This window comes from Pelophylax lessonae (genome assembly GCF_965119305.1).
Source record: "Pelophylax lessonae genome assembly, chromosome: 1".
In the NCBI taxonomy this organism is placed as follows: domain Eukaryota; kingdom Metazoa; phylum Chordata; class Amphibia; order Anura; family Ranidae; genus Pelophylax; species Pelophylax lessonae.
In genome coordinates, this window is record NC_138768.1 from 49,315,303 (window position 1) to 49,332,474 (window position 17,172).

General features: G+C 42.4%; 1 protein-coding gene and 1 long non-coding RNA gene across 3 annotated transcripts in view; both read right to left on the reverse strand.

Moving 5' to 3' along the window:
- The window catches only part of ARK2N (arkadia (RNF111) N-terminal like PKA signaling regulator 2N), a 93,332-nt gene extending 82,840 nt beyond the window's left edge, over positions 1-10,492 (reverse strand). For both annotated transcript variants that reach the window (XM_082243530.1, XM_082243531.1), the window contains exon 1: positions 9,690-10,492. In XM_082243530.1, coding sequence (XP_082099656.1) covers positions 9,690-10,398 — 709 coding nt within the window. In that variant the 5' untranslated portion in view covers positions 10,399-10,492. The remainder of the gene's footprint in view (positions 1-9,689) is intronic.
- LOC309553501 overlaps positions 1-17,172 on the reverse strand; it is a 1,012,307-nt gene that overhangs the window by 672,256 nt on the left and 322,879 nt on the right. The window lies entirely within an intron of this gene.

Here is a 17,172-nt window from a genome sequence, read left to right on the forward strand (position 1 = left end):
AAGGTGTGGTGGAGGCATTTGGTAGATTTAATAAAACTGGAGCACTCAATCTGGTGCAGCTGTGCATTTTGTAGCCAATGCGCTTCCAACTTCAGTTTGTTCCAGGTTTAATTGTCAAAGCTTAATTGAAGCCAATTGGTTTCTATGCAGAGCTGCGCCAATTTTTTCATGCTCCGGTTTTAGTAAACCCACCCCACTATCTGAAGATTTTTATTGCTTTATTAGAACTTCTGTTATGTGTACTTTTTCATATTTACTTTCACATTAGATGGTTTTCGTCATATTTTATTTTTCTGTAGCACATTTATAGGAAGTGCAGAACTTTTTATATCATTTACTTTAATTTATATCTGTTCAGGTGCTTGTAAAATTTTTATTTATTTATTTTGTTACAGCTGTAGCGGAATTAGTCTCGGTTCACACTACGTCGCTCCGACTTAGGGGGCGACCTGTGAAGTCGCGTGCACCGCGACTTAGGCTCGACTTGCACGGACTTCATATAATGAATGTCTATGCAAGTCGCTCCGAGGTCGCCCCGAAGTAGTACAGGACCCTTTTTCTAAGTCGGAGCGACTTGTGTCGCTCCTTTTAGAACGGGTCCTGGAGTAACTGCATGGACCGCGACTTGTCAGGCTGACAAGTCGCAGTAGTGTGAATGGACACTTACTCTTTTTGCTTTGTTCAAAGGTTATCTTGTGGTTAAGATCAAGTGACTTAATAATTCAAGTGCTGCTTCTGTCTTTTGGTTGGAGTAAAAGTGCAAACACTTGTATCTGTGCTAGCAATAGGCAGTTGTGTACAAATTAACAGTTCAAACACATCGGCTGAAATTTCAGTGTATATTTACAGGGGAATAAACTGAACAGGCAGGTTCCCTGACATTAACATACATGCACACACTTTTCTAATGTGCCTATTTCATGCTTGCATCTACACATTCAAAACAGGTACATACAAATACATCGCTGCATGCCAAAGATTGCATCATCACTGGGACAAAACACACATACTGACACGCACAGGGATCTTACCTCAGACACTTGTTGAACTTCGCCCGATTATGACCAGCGTGGTGTAACGACCTCTCCAACCTCTTCCCCAGATCACCTATGATGGTTTAGTGGTATGCGTGGGAGAGGTCAAAAAGCATAGGGAACTTCTTGACCTCTCAGGTGAATTTCTCGATCAAAAGCCACAGTCCTGAAACCTTTTTAACCATCTTCATTGACACCAGCAGGAAGATCGTGTTGCTGAGTGAGGGCTCCTGAGAGCACACGGGGCCAAACGCTGAGCAACATCCTAAAATGCATTGTACGCCGTTTAATGCATTACAAATCATTCTTATGGGCCTCAAAGCATACATTGAGGCAAGAAAATTTCCTGAATGTTTTAATTAAGGAACTGCACCGAGCTTTAGTTATCAGCTGACTCGGTTGTTGTCTTTTCCCATCATTGTACAGCAATGTGTCCTGCTGGTAAAAGTATGGCCTCCCCTCTGAGGTGTTTTTAGAAGTTGTAAAGCTTCTTAACCGCAGCGTTTTAAAACATTTTGGAGATCTTCTGTACAATCCATTTAGTAGGTAGTATTGAAAAATGAGAAAACGTGAATCAGGGTTTGAACTTGCGGCCCTGGCCACCATAATAAGAACGAGGAGACGCTGGATCCCGCTACTCACATTTTAGTCCTACCATCAGTCTGGACAGGATAAAAGAAACCTTGTGTTTGACATTTTCAAGTGAAGAAATGTCGATTAAAAACAAGATCATACACCAGTTATTCTTCAATTAACAACCTTAAAGGTTAAGTCTAGCTATAATGGAAAACAGAAAAATCAGCACAAGGGACGTAACTCAGTTAGGGCCCCTTCACATGGGCGGACTAATCGGACCCTCCAGTCTAGTCTATATGGAGTTGCGGGTATCAACTGACACGTTCGAACATCCAATCCTGTCACTTAAAACAACTGACTGGATGGCAGTCTAGAGTAAACGGAAAGGCAATCCGTTTACAACTGACCACCCATACAGGAGAGTGGACTTTGCGTGTCCGCTCAGCATAAGCGGAGCAGACAGAGACCAGCCATCTCCCTGCCTCCCTGCTCAGCAGCGATCGGTGAACAGATTTCCCACAGAACAGAAAGACTTCAATGGAGCCCCCCCCCCCCCTCCCCGTATGTATGGGGTCTTAGTATGTGTCCCTTGTTTTTTTTTCTTCTTTGTCCTGCCCCAATTATTTTCCGATGCAGCCGGGGTGAATACAGCTAATGGGAAGTTGGGGCTCTCATCAGGAAAGCTTGACTATGCCTGCCCTTTCTTAGAAGCTATACTACTGATCTCTGAATAGAGGACGGGTGGATGATTGATGATTATGCCCCCTCCATTCAGAGATCCTGTTTGAATATGGGTGCAAGGGTGAGGGACAGGGCAGAGGAAGAGGAAGAATTCTCCTGAAAGAACCACCAACACAAGGGACATATACTAACTGCAAGTTAGATCCCTTGTGCTTAGTTTTCAGTTTTACATTTTAGCTAAAACTTGCACTTTAAAATTACATAAAAATCTCTATGAAACGCCTGAGGGGTGGAATTATTGTACCAGAGTAACCAGATCTATCCACTCCACCAACCGTAGACAATATAATCTTTTTAGAGTATGCTAGGGCAAAATAAAAACCACATTCAGTACATTCCTGCAATGCGCACACACTTCCCAATGTTTTGTACATTTAACAAGGTTTCAATTACGAAAAAATATCTGCTGATCTGCCAGAGATCCAGTGTACTCCTAATAACACTGCTTGGGATTTTGGTGCAGCAGAAATACTGTGTCGTCAGCTACCTATAGGATGTAGGGAGCTCCCTGGATTACTGGCAGATCAAAAAGGTTTTTACGTACTTGCAATGTTTGAAGAGACATAAAATGGGGAAATGTTAATGCATTGAAGAACTACTGAAGGTATTTTTGTTTTCTTTTGCCCAGACATACAATTAAACTTAACAGCACAGTAAAGAACGCAGAAGTGAGGAGATTCAATTGTCATAATACTATAGTCAGGATACCCAAGGAGCTGAATAACCTAACTGCGGTCAGAATAAATCTGCTTTGACTAGGGTAACCATTAAAAGCTTATTTTTCAAAATGAGATACCATAAGTTAAAGATCACCTATACAAACTACTTTCCCCATATCACTCATGTGGTTGGAGGTCAACATAGCCTCACCCGTAACACCCCATTCAGCTGGTCTACCTAGTATCCCTCATAGCGATCCTTATTGCTGAAGGTCTACCTTAATTCCCTCATAAAACAGTCCTTGTAGCTGGCGGTCTACCAGAAATCCCTTATAAAAAAACAGTCCTTGCAGCTGGTTTACCGGACATCACCAATACCCCTGGAAGCTGGAGGTCTAGCGTGTATCACCTATAATAACCTTGGTAACTGGAGGTCACCCATCACATTTATTGTAGCCTTAAATATGACAGCAGTGCAGCTACAACCCTATTGAGCAGGTTACATAAAAAAGTACCCAACACGGCAAAAAAAAAAAAAAAAAAAAAAAAACCAACAATGGCTTCATCTGATTGGATTCATCTGCTGCTTAGCCGACAAGTTTCAGCCTCCTTTGACATTTCAATTGGAAGAGGTTGAGCAGGAGGGTTCTGATAGGGCCACCTACATCAAACTCAGATAGCCCATCATGAACAGGCCAAAACTTGCTCAGCATAAGGCCAAATAAAAGCTGAAGGTTTGTTTTTTTTTTTTTTTTTTTTGTTTCAAATGGCACCAGGGGTGGTACTTACCATGAACAAAGAGCGTCTCGTTGTGCTGGTGGTTGTCATGTTCTATTGAAATCGGAAGTCCTCTGCTCCCAAATACCCAAGAATGGGGACTGCCAGATGCTGCTGGTGTCTAAGAGCAATTGCAACAGTGACCGACACTTGTCAGGTGCGGCTTGCCTGCCCTTTCCCAAAGTGAAAATCGCACTAAGAGAGATGGGCAGATGAATGAAAGGTCTGCCTCCAATCACATGTGGGACCGGTGGAATGGGTTCTCTGAAAAGAGCAGGGGGATGGAAAAGGACAGGCATTGTCAGCACTGCAGCCACCAGCACAAGGGGACACTCATGATTCATGGCAAGTGCCATCCCTGGTGATTTTTTTTTTCACAGGCTTTAAATTGATAACAGCCATTTTCAAGTTAATTAATTAGGATTTATCTACTCTGGAAAAGGGTTGGACACAGGGGATTAAAACATACTATAGATGGAAATTAACCCTGATTTGGGCAAGAAAAGGTGTGAAAAATGTAAACACCACACACAAGTCTCAGCACAAAAGAGTCTCTAGCAGTCTGGTAAAGCTGGATACACACTATACAACTTTTGTTGTTAGATTTCCTTTAGCCTTACCTTTACGATGTAGTGCATGGGCCTGCCTGATTGCATACAAATTGAAAGGGTTTGTTGACATTGTATTATATGGCTTTGGTAAATCTAAAGGAAAAAAATCTAAAGACAATTGTATAGTGTGTATGGCCCATAAGAGCCAATTGTGTGTAGGCGTGATCACAATGTTCCTTGAAACCATGATATTCACAGGCCCATAGATGGTAAATCCATTGTCATTTTGTCATGTACAGCACCTGTGGGAAGCCCAAAATACTGTGTGTGGGTGCGTGTGCTGATGAACAGAAAGCCTTGTAGCCAACAAGCAATGTGTATTTCCAGGCAAAATTTCCCAAGCATTAAAAAACTGCTAAAAACAAATCCATAAAGCCATGAACAGTGAGTGAAACGCACCTGGATGGATTATTCCCAAAAGTCACCTTTTGGCCAGGGAGGTGGATGTAGTGCGGGACTATCCAGCTACTGCAGTGGATGAGGACGATCCAACAGCCGCCGACAGGGAGGGAGATGTGCCATCCTTTGTGTGCCTATGTCATGCAGCAGGATGGTGTCACTGAGGGCACCACTCTCTCCCAGCGAACTAATCCTAGGGCAGGGGGAGCTGTGGGCGATGCCTACTGCAGTGCCATAGAGCTGGAACGTGCAGAACAGGCGGTGGTGGTAGGAGGATGGAGGAAGTAAAATGGTAGGTGAATAATTCTGCACTGCCAATTGAGTGATGTAATATGCTATCAAGTCCGGTGACTCAAAACTATTTAAAAAGGAACATTGCTCACAATCCAATACAAAATAATACATCTTGCTAAAACAACAATTCAAGTGCCTAAAAAAAAAAAAAAATCACGTATAAACAGGCGCCAAAGTGCACAGTGCATATTACCCCACTCTGAACCACATGGGGAGAGGACCTCTAGAAGCTCCCAAGAGTACGCATCGCCTATATAGAAAATAAAGCATTGGGGAACAACACAGAGGACATCTAGTGGCGAGCAGGATATACAACTCCATCAATGGGGAGCGAATACTACATGCTTATTTTAAGCAAAATTCAGATGAGAGGCTAGAGAGCACAGTGGTATCTCTTGAATGAAAAGAACTATACGTGAACACTAGAGCTGCACGATTCTGGATAAAATGAGATTATGATTTTTTTGCTTTGCATAAAGATCAGGATTCCCTCACGATTCTCGGCATAACATTTTGTTACATTATACAAAATAATTTTGGCAAACTTTATGGTTTCGTTTTTTTAAAATTCATTAATGTGTATACACATATATATTATATATATATATATATATATATATATATATATATATATATATATACACACACACTGCGCAAATACAGAAAATATTGCACCGATCGCCATTTTATTCTCTAAGGTCTCTGCTATAAAAAAAAAAAAAAACAATATATATTAGAGCTGCACGATTAATCGTATGAAAAATCGCGATCTCGATTCACCCCCCCTGATGATCTAAACCTGACATATGCTCGATTCTTTGCATAGGAAGCAGAGAGAACAGCTGTGGAAAAAAATTTTGTTGTAATATTTTATGTCACACTGTATTTGCGCAGCAGTCTTTTAAACGCAATTAATTGACTTTAATGAATGAAAAAAAAAAAACGTAACATTAAAGTTATCCCAATTTTTTTTGTTACACAGAGAATCGTGATCTTTATTCCAAGCTAAAAAATCGTGATTCTCATTTTGGCCAGAATCGTGCAGCTCTAATATATATATATATATATATATATATATATATATATATATATATATATATATATATAAATAAATAAATAATGTTGGGGGGGGGGGTCTAAGTAATTTTCTAACAAAAAAAAATGATTTTAACTTGTAAGCAACAAAATGTCAGAAAAAGGTTTAGTCTTTAAGAGGTTAAACTGCCCTCATTTACAGACGGAAGTTCATTCCTTTGATCTAAAAGAACGAAAAGATACATTGTAAAACATTGGGTTTATAGTTATCTAGCAGCCTTAACAACAGTGATAAACATTTGCCCAGGCTCTTTTTTTGTTGACAGCTGTGAGTGAGCAGAGAATAGCTCTGTAAAGCCTCTTGCACACAATACTCCTGTTTGAGCATTTACTTTTTCCAGGCTTTTTTTTTTTGTATGTATTTGCACGCACTTGTGCGTATTTGCGTGCATTGAGTCTTAAATTACTGACCAAAAATGCAAGCTGCGAGATGCTCAAACAGGAGTATCGTGTGCAAGAGGCCTAAGAATCGAGGACATGCCGTTTTAAGATCGTGAGGGGAGGTGAATCGAAATCGCAATTTTTTTTATGGATAATCGTGCAGCTCTAATGAACACTCAATACTAATGGTGAAGGGATAACACCTTGGATATATATTAAGGACTCTCTTGCACTAGTTATTACACTTTTTAGAACATTTTATATCTAAAATAATTTTATTTTGGAATCATTATATTGCACGGTGCACTTTGGCACCTGTTATATGTTATTTATTTGAACTTTAATTGTTATATTAGCAAGATGTATTTTGTATAGGAATGTGAGCAGTGTTCCTTTTAAATAGATTTGAGTCACCGCACACTGATAGCATATTACATCACTCAATTGGCAGCACAGCACTATTCACCCACCATTTTACTTCTTGCCCAATAGCTGTGAATGAGCTATAGAGTGCCAGCAGCAGCCCTATCACTTGTTGATTGAAATACACACATACTGATAGCGTGAGTAATACACTTCACAAACAGGAGGAGGATGGAGGAGCTGCCTGTAGCATGCAGCTGACCCATGGTGCCCATGGTGAAGCTATTGTACCGACCCACTCATAGAACTGCTCACCATATATACAGTGTCAGGCCGTAACAATGGCGAGCCGTTTCTGGGCCTCAGCCCGTTGGAAAGAGTTTGGCTTCCTTTCCATCAGTTGACACACAACTGGGACTAAGCTATTTTCACACAGATGGCATTTTTGGGCTTCCCACAGGGGCTGCACATTAAAGACCAACAGACTGATTGACTGAAATGTTACCATCTATGGGCCTGTGATCATCATTGTTTCAAGGAACATTTTGCTCTCACTTACACTCAATTTGCCCCTTAACACGCCGCTAGAGATAATCAGGTGTAGGTTATTTTCAAATCACTGAGATTTGTGCGTGTGTTGTTGTGTTGTCTCCTTGGACAATTATGGGCCATACACACTATACGATTTTCTGAAGACTTTTTCCTTTAGACTTACCAAAACCAGATAACATGAGGTCAAACCTAAAAACACTTTCAAAATTTGTATGCAATCTGGCAGGCCCTTGCACTACATAGAAAAGGTAAATCTGAAGGAAATCGAACCAGAAAAGTTGGATAGTGTGTATCCAAGCTTTATCCACCCTGTGTGTTTTTCACACGCTAGACCTGAAATTATAGCGTTGGTATTCCCCCAGTTGGGGTTTGTGTTTAAAGAGGTGTTAATACGTGTTTTAATATAAATGATGATTCAATCAACCTATAAACTAATGCACTTAATTAGGTTGATCTATGAATGAAAGGGAGGATATGTCCTGGCGAAAATTCCAATTGAATTTGACAAAACATTTGAACCCTGACGATAACTTTCAAGCAAAAAAAAAAAATGAAACATTTAATACCGATAATTTATCACTGGTTTCTTATCATGCAAGTTCTAACGAACAGGGCACCCTGGCGCCTCCTGTATTGAACCTGTACTGTCTCCCTTCATATTGTAAAGTGCCGAGCAAACTGATGGCTATATAAATCCTGTATAATAAACTCCTTTTATAGTCCGCATAAGACTGTCATGGTCTCCTAAAAATGCAAGACTAAAAATTGTATAAAAGCCCAGAATTTCAGTTTGGCATCATGGTTCAATGTATACAGGTTTTCCTAAAGGGTTTGTTCACCCTAGAAAAAAAAAAAAAAAAAAAAAAAAACACACTATGCAGCCCACAAACACCATTCCATAATTCTAAACTAACCCAATTTTAAAAATCTGCATTTATGTTCTTCTCATACATGTAGGCCCATTTGTGCATGTAATGAAGCCTGTCTCAAACACTTTAATAATTTCCATACCTCCGCCCTGTCATATCTAGGATGGACCAGTTGTTGGGACCCCTAGCAGTACAGGAGTGAGCGCTGTCCTTCCAAACCCCGCACATTCATATTGTGCGCTCTGCTGAACTCGGCAGCTGTGATGGGAGAGGTCATATGCGGTGAAAAAGGATGGTGCAGTGCAAGTGAGGGGATCAGATGGATGAGGCTTGTACCACTAGGGGGCACTTGTTCTACAGCTGGTCCATCCTATAGAAGGACCGGATGGAGCTGTGAAAATTATAAGTACTTGAAGCAGATTTCACTCCATGCACCGTCTACAGCAGGGGTCTCCAAACGGTCTAAACAAAGTGCCAGTTTATGGCCCTTCAGATTTTAGGGGGGCCAGACTGTTGCAAGTGGGAATAAAAAATTACCCGGTGTCAGTGGGAGCAAACAATGCCCCATCATTGGTCTTAGTGGGAGTAATAGTGCCCCACTGTTGGTATCAGTGAGAAAAAAAAAAAATACAGCTCCATTGTTGATATAAGTGGCAAGAAAAGAACCCCATCATTTGTATCAGGGGGAGGAATAGCACCCCATCATTGGTGTAAGTGGGAAGGATAATGACCCACCACTATCAGCGTGAGGAATGGTGCATCATCACTGATGACAGTTGTGGATAGAATAGTGCCCCAAGGGACAGAAAGGACCAGATCAAGCACCAGGGCCGCAGTTTGGTCCACAGGTATGAGAAGCACATATGCATACTTTTTAAATCCCATTTAAGTTTAGTGCTATGGAAGGTGTTCATGGTCTGCACAGGGTATTTTCTTTTAAAAAATGAAAATAAAGGTTGGCTAACCCTTAGCGCAAATTATTTTTGTACTTGTAAGACATCCAAGTAACCAACTCACAAATTTAAATTTTGCATAGGAAAACTGCACAGGGGAGGCATGATGCCAAACAAAGTGAAAAAAATTGATTTTGGTCTTGCATACATAATACCTCAGGTGGTCTACAAATGTGTTCCCACTATACTTTTTTGGGCCTTCAGATTGTTAAAAATAATTAGGAATTCTGCAGGGAAACAATTTTACAGGTTCCAAAACAGCGAAGGAAATAAAAATGGTCACATTAAAAAGGCATCTTACCAGCTAGGGACAGAAACATAAGGTTTAGACACTTGTGCTCACCATGTCAGAAGGCCAAGCAAGTTTGGTCAATGACATTTTTACCTGGTATCTCTGCTGTGATTGTCTTGCTGCTCCCTGAAACCTCTTCATCATCATCCGACGAGCTTGTACTGGAGTCACAGGTCAAGTCGCTGTCACTGGTGCTACTGTCCTGCAACAAGTTGTACTTTTTGCGTGCGGCTGCCTCCCTTTTCTGCCTTAATAGCCTAATCCTCTCTTTGTGCTTTTGGCTTCTGTGACCTTTGACCTTGATGACTCTGCCATTTTGCTTATCACTGGACTGGCGGTTTTTCTTGGCAGCCATGGTTGACGTCTCACTCTCTGAGCGAGACCTCCGTGACTTGCGAGCCACCGCAGCTCCTTGGGCAGCAGCATCACAGCCTTCGGTTATTGCTTCTGGACGCCGAGGCGCGTTCTCTTCGGCGGAAGACAGTGTGTCCGAGTCGGCCAAATGTCCGCTGGAAGAAGGGGACAACATGCAGTGGTTGGAGGAGTCGCTCTCATACACCTGGCCCGCTGTCGGCTTGTCGCTTTCAGTAGATGCTAGTTGAGACTCTGAGGAGTCTCTTCTCAGCTCCATCAGCAGGCACGGCATTGAGGAAAGTCCAGAAGAGTCAGGAACATCCTGTGCATTGTCCTTTTGTAGGTCCAGTGCTCCCTCATCAGGGGGAGTGTCCACTTTCTGTTGGGTCACAGGAGGCACTTCAGATTCCAACAGCTGTTCATTCTTTCCAACTGCCTCCATCTTCATGTCAAGTTGAGAACACGCCAGCGTTCAAATCATGGAGCACCAGTTGGAAGACGTCTTGTCAGTTGTCTAAAAAGCAGCAAAAACTGGCATTAACCTACAAAGAAAAAAATTTAAAACAAATTAGGTAAAGAATGGTCTCAGTCAGTGATGGAAACTTAAAGCGATTGCAATTGATCACCTTGTAAAACAACCGATTCAGTTTAGATATGAAAGGCAAAAGCGTTTAGATACAGATACAAAAAAGAAAAAAAAATTGAATTTCTTTTTTCTGTTTATAAGTGATCACATTCCTTCTGATCTCAGGTGCATAAGAGCTGGGGAAGGAGAAGCAACAGCACACTGATCTTCCCAGTAAATGGCTGTGCAGAGGGAAAGGGGGGGGGTGTGGTGTCAGGACAAGTCCCAGCATAGAGAACTCATCACGCTGTGTTCTCATTCCCGATTTGGTCAGATCTTAATAGGAAAGCAGAGGGACTGGCAGGAACACCAGGGGTTTCACACAAAGTAAGCAATACAAAGAGAACAGGGTAGTTTTTTCATACAAGTACTGTACATGGTGTAGCAGGCACATTTCAGAAATATGAAATGTTGGGTTTAGATTTCAGGGCTTCCAAAAAAAAAAAAAAAAAAAAAATCACTTTAAAGACTCTGTGCACGTGTGTAGGGAAGATCAGCATCTGAACCCAGAGAAGGTGAAGGCTGACAGACTGTAGATAATATAAGGCATTACAATTTCATTTAAAGTAAACTTTTACCAGTATCGCGCATTGTATTTAAAATATCCATGGAAAAAAAAAAATAAAAAAAAAAAAAAGTCTTAGCTTTGAGTACAAATTTAATATAAAATATTTAGATCTCTTCCACCCCTCATATAGCTTCATGTCTGACTCCTAGTTAAAATGCCCATACATACATATATATATTAGTGCTGCAACGATGCGTCGACGTAATCGATTACGTCGACTACAGAAATACGTTGATGTGCGTGAAAGGAGTTGACGCGTCACGTCACACGCCCCTTGCTCGCATTGCCGGCCGGGCTGCTGCATTGATTGGGGCTGCTGGAGGCTGCACTGCCCCGCCCCCAGCCCCCGCTGCGCTCCAGTCAAGAGTGTCCGTCTCTTCTACGTCAGCCGCTGTGAGCGGCATGACGTCCCGGGGCGGGGTGCATCAACTGAGCTGACTGACTGCAGACTGCCGCCAACGCCGATGATCCCTCCCACTGTCCCACACAGACGAGATATCACTCGCCACTCCAGCAGCAGCATGTGATCGCATGTGAGCCTGAGGGGGTCTGCACTGGGGGGGGGGGGGGGGCTTACTAAGTGGTCTGTACTGGGTGGGAGGGGGCCTACTGAGTGGTCTGTACTGGGTGGGAGGGGGCCTACTGAGGGGTCTGTACTGGGTGGGAGGGGGCCTACTGAGGGGTCTGTACTGGGTGGGAGGGGGCCTACTGAGGGGTCTGTACTGGGTGTGAGGGGGCCTACTGAGGGGTCTGTACTGGGTGGGAGGGGGCTTACTGAGGGGTCTGTATTTTTTGTTATTCAAAGGATTAATTAGCTAATCAAAAAAAGAACACTCAATTAAGCAAAAAATAAAAATAATCGTTCGATTAGTCGATAGACAAAATAATCGTTAGTTGCAGCCCATATATATATATATAGTAAGGCCTAGTGTCTGCATCTGCTTATTAGTGGAGCCTGAATAATAGGTATGCCTGTTGCATGTGTCCAGGGTATGATTCATCTGGGCTGAAGGAGTGTCCCCACTTAGAGGCAGAGTACCTTGAGAAAAAAAACATTGTCCGTGAGTACCGGGAAGCTTGCCGGGGTCTGCCCAGGAAGGGAACCACTCCAAGTGGAGAGTCAGTGGACAGGTGTCAGCACACAGCAAGTGAGAAAGGGGTGCCAAGTTAGAACCCTGAAGAGTAATTCAAGCAGGAACACATTATCTATCTTCACTTTAGTGGCAAGGTGAAGCAGTGGCCTTACTAGCGTAGTGCAGCACATTGCAGCTAGTTGTACTCAAGATTGTGCATAGTTTATAGCTGGAGTATCCCACTTATCCCTTCTCCTATCCCAGTTCCAAATTAAAAACACAAAAACCAACATCCCCTGGATTATTGATTGAGCCAAGGACTTTCTATGCTTATTATCTGCCATCAGTTGCTAAGGGTAACCCTGGGGAATCCAGAAAGCGTAATTCTCAGCAGTCCCCTAGGGGGCAGTGCTACACATAAATACACACTGTATAGTCCAAAGGGTAAGGTGCACTACGGCAGTTCAAGCTTGTGCTAGCAACCAAACCTTCCCACAGGTCATATATAGATTTATATTTTGCTGCACAAAAAGTAATTTTACTCCAGGTATAAAATGACATACTAACCTTAGTCTCAAACAGTGTGTGTGTGTGTGTGTATATATATTATATATATATATAATATATTTAACACATGGAATCAATCTCGTTAATTATTCAATCAAGATTAAATCAGTTCTACACGTCTTCCATCTATGAGTGTAGCGAGAAACACAACAGGCATGTCGGATCCTCCACACATGAACAATCTATATGGAATTTGGCACCTTTTGTCCAAAAACAGAAATGAAAATAAAAATATAAATAAAGAAAATCATTAAAGAAATAATACATATATACACATAATACCAACTAAATAAATACAAATCAAAATGTAACCCTTTTGGGCTAATAGTCTCTAAACGATGGATCCAGCTCACTGTTTCTTTAAAAGCAATTCCCTATTACCACCTCATCTATTCCTTGGTATGCCATCTATTACCATATATATTTAAGTTTTTTTATTCAAAGACTCATTATTTACAACTGATCAGAGCAGCGATGGGCTCTGTTGCCCCCCCAAATGCCAATGCGTTTATGAGCATGATTGAAGATGCATTCATTTACAATTGTGATCTATTGGTTGATAATTGTGCCTGCTGGTACAGGTTCATCGATGATGCGTTTGCCATATGGGTGGGCGACATGGAGTCATTAACCTTATTAAATTCATAACCACATTATTTGGTCCCAGGTTTGAAATATAATGTGAGTGTGAATGAGACCAAGATTCCATTTTTAGATACTTGTTTATCCATAGAAGATAGACATCTTCTTACTGACCTCTATAGGAAACCCACGGACCAGAATCTTTTGTTACATTATAGTAGTTTTCATCCTCCAGGTCGATCCCTCGCAGTAAATTTACTCGTGTCTCGAGGATCGTTCGTGATTCCAAAACACGGGAAATGAGAATGGATCATGAGGTAGAGGATCGACTTCAAGAACGAGGATATCCCAATGAGAACATTAAAAATGAGCGTAAACATTTTAGAAATAAGAAAAAGCAGGTTGACTAGGTGTAGGATACCCTTTATTTCTCAATTTCATCCATTTTCACATCGGGTATTCAATACTATAAAAAGGCATTGGTCGATTTTAAAATTCTAATTACCCACTGATTCCTGAATTTGTTTTTCCACCTTTACCCTCATATAAACGAGGAAGAACATTCCATGACATATTAGTTAACCACTTGCCGACCGCCCACAGTATATTTACTGCGGCAGTCCGTCCCGCACAGGCAAAGTGACGTAGTACTACTTCGCTAGCCTGTGAGCCTCTAGGGGGCGAGCGTGTGCCGCCGGAGGCGCGCTCCCGCCCCCGCTTGTTCCCTAACATGTCCGCGCGTGTGACCGGAGGACCCGATGTCCACCGGCCACTCGCGATCTCCCGGCAGTGAGGGAGAAAGGCAGGCGGCTGATGTAAACAAAGCCGCCTGTCATTCTCCCTGATCTAACTGCAGAGATCATACGATCCTGCTATGTAGGATCGTATGTCTCTGTGGTTACAGTAAGAAGCACGCTCCTAGGGACACACTTAACCCCTTGATCACCAATAAAGTTAAGCCCTTCCCTGCCAGTGTCATTTTTACAGTAACAGTGCATATGTATAGCACTGATTACTGTAGTAACGTCACTGGTACCCCCAAAAGTAGCAAAAATGTCAGTCAAGGGTCCGATCTGTCCGCCGCAATGTCGGAGTCCCGCAAAAAAAATAAATAAATCGCAGATCGCCGCCATTACTCGTTAAAAAAAAAAACAAATAATAAAAATGACAAAAAGCTTTCCCTTCGTAAAACGCAAGAACTTTTGCGCAAACCAATCAAAATAAGCTTATTTTTTTTTACCAAACATATGTAGCAGAAAACAAATTGGCCTAAAATGTTAAAAAAAAATTTGATTTTTACATTTTTTTTTGACATTTCATATAAAAAAAAATGTGAAAAATATTTTTTAAAAATTTACACTCTTTTTGTTTATAGCGCAAAAAGTAAAGATCGCACATGTGATCAAATACCACCAAAAGAAAGCTCTGTTTGTGGTTAAAAAAGGACGCCAATTTCGTTTAGGAACAGTGTCGTACGACCGCGCAATTGTCCGTTAAGATGGCCACCTTCTGGGACAGCGAAAGCAGGAAAAGCTCCTGAATATTTTCAAAGGGTGGCGTCTGTAGAGCTGAAAGCCCCAAATTAAGATCCCAGGGCGGCAACGGAGCCCACACTGAAGGAACCAAATGTCAGACAGCCCGAAGAAAGCACCAGGGAGTGTGTTGGGGGAAAAAAAAAAAAAACGATACATGGCACTTGATGGTACTCAAGGCCAATTGCTCTTCAACATCCCCCCCCCCCCCCCGCCGCCTTGTTGGCGGTTAGGATCCAATCCACTAAGAAGCAGCGAGGATGAACAACCAAGAGATTCACACCACGCAAAGTACATCTACCACGTACAACGGTAGATCTTCCTAGAAGTAGATTACGACGCTTTCAACAGCGTAGGAAATCACTGACTCACAAACCTCTATACTATCAATTTTTCTGAAAAGGTGAAATACTTCAAGGCAAATGGCCTCCAAACTTTTTAAACAAAGGGCCAGTATACTGCCCTGTAGAATTTAGGTGGGTGCAGAACAGCCAGTGGGAGTAGAAAATGCACCAGCATCAATGGAAGTTAAAAGAAAACAAAAAAAAAAAAAACACATTGCCTGTAGTCAGTAGAATGAATACTGCCCCCATCACCGGTATTATAGTAGGCTAAAAAGTGCCCCCATCACCGGTATTATAGTGGGCTAAAAAGTGCCCCCATCACCGGTATTATAGTGGGCTAAAAAGTGCCCCCATCACCGGTATTATAGTGGGCTAAAAAGTGCCCCCATCACCGGTATTATAGTGGGCTAAAAAGTGCCCCCATCACCGGTATTATAGTGGGCTAAAAAGTGCCCCCATCACCGGTATTATAGTGGGCAGAATAGTGCCCCCCATCACCGGTATTCTAGTGGGCAGAATAGTGCCCCCCATCACCAGTATTCTAGTGGGCAGAATAGTGCCCCCCATCACTGGTGTCAGTGGGCAGAATAGTGCCCCCCATCACTGGTGTCAGTGGGCAGAATAGTGCCCCCCATCACTGGTGTCAGTGGGCAGAATAGTGCCCCCCATCACTGGTGTCAGTGGGCAGAATAGTGCCCCCTATCACTGGTGTCAGTGGGCAGAATAGTGCCCCCCATCACTGGTGTCAGTTGGCAGAATAGTGCCCCCCATCACTGGTGTCAGTGGGCAGAATAGTGCCCCCATCACTGGTGTCAGTGGGCAGAATAGTGCCCCCATCACTGGTGTCAGTGGGCAGAATAGTGCCCCCATCACTGGTGTCAGTGGGCAGAATAGTGCCCCCATCACTGGTGTCAGTGGGCAGAATAGTGCCCCCATCACTGGTGTCAGTGGGCAGAATAGTGCCCCCATCACTGGTGTCAGTGGGCAGAATAGTGCCCCCATCACTGGTGTGCAGAATAGTGCCCCCATCACTGGTGTCAGTGGGCAGAATAGTGCCCCCATCACTGGTGTCAGTGGGCAGAATAGTGCCCCCATCATTGGTGTCAGTGGAAGAAAAAACACCCCATCGTTGGTCGCAGCAAGAGGAAGGATTCCCCGGTGTTGGGGTCAGTGGAAGTAATGGTGACTTTGTGACATTGGGAGGAATAGTGCCCCAAAAACCTGATAAAGGCATGCAACGGGCCACATTAAGCCCAGGCGCCACAGTTTGGAGACCAAATGCTTTAAAGTAACAAGCTTCATGGAAAATAAAAAAAAGCATATACTAATTAAAAAAAAAAAAAAAAAAAAAAAAAAGGGAAAGAAACAGGCTGCATTTGGGAGTTTTTTTTAAAGACAAAGTAAAATTGACAAAATATATGTAGCTTCCCAAACATTCAGGATGGGAGTCGGGGCGGGGGGTGAATTTAGGAAACGCACAGACAAGTCCACCACATTTTAGCAGCTTAGATGAAAACCTCAGACATAAATCTCATGTTCCAAAACGCTGGCTCATCAGTGCATAAAAGCTACACACGAGGACAGTGACAGGTTCAAGGACTGGCAGAAGAGTAAGAAAAGAAAAAAAGTTCCCAAAGGCAAACAAAAGAATTTTGACACTCCATGCCCTTCATTTAGAATCATTAAAATGTAACGGTCAACCCAAAAAAAAAAAAAATACATAAATGAAACACAAATAAAATAGTAATAGAAACAAAACAATATACATATTTACCTTTCTAGCGTTTGCTGGTGCCAAATTACAAACTGCCTATTGCTTGGATTAGCAGCCTAACTACTAGGAGACATCTCTACCTCCTTCCTGTACGGTACAGATGAGTCATCAGTGAGAGAAACACACACACACACACGTGCTCTGCTATACTGACTAA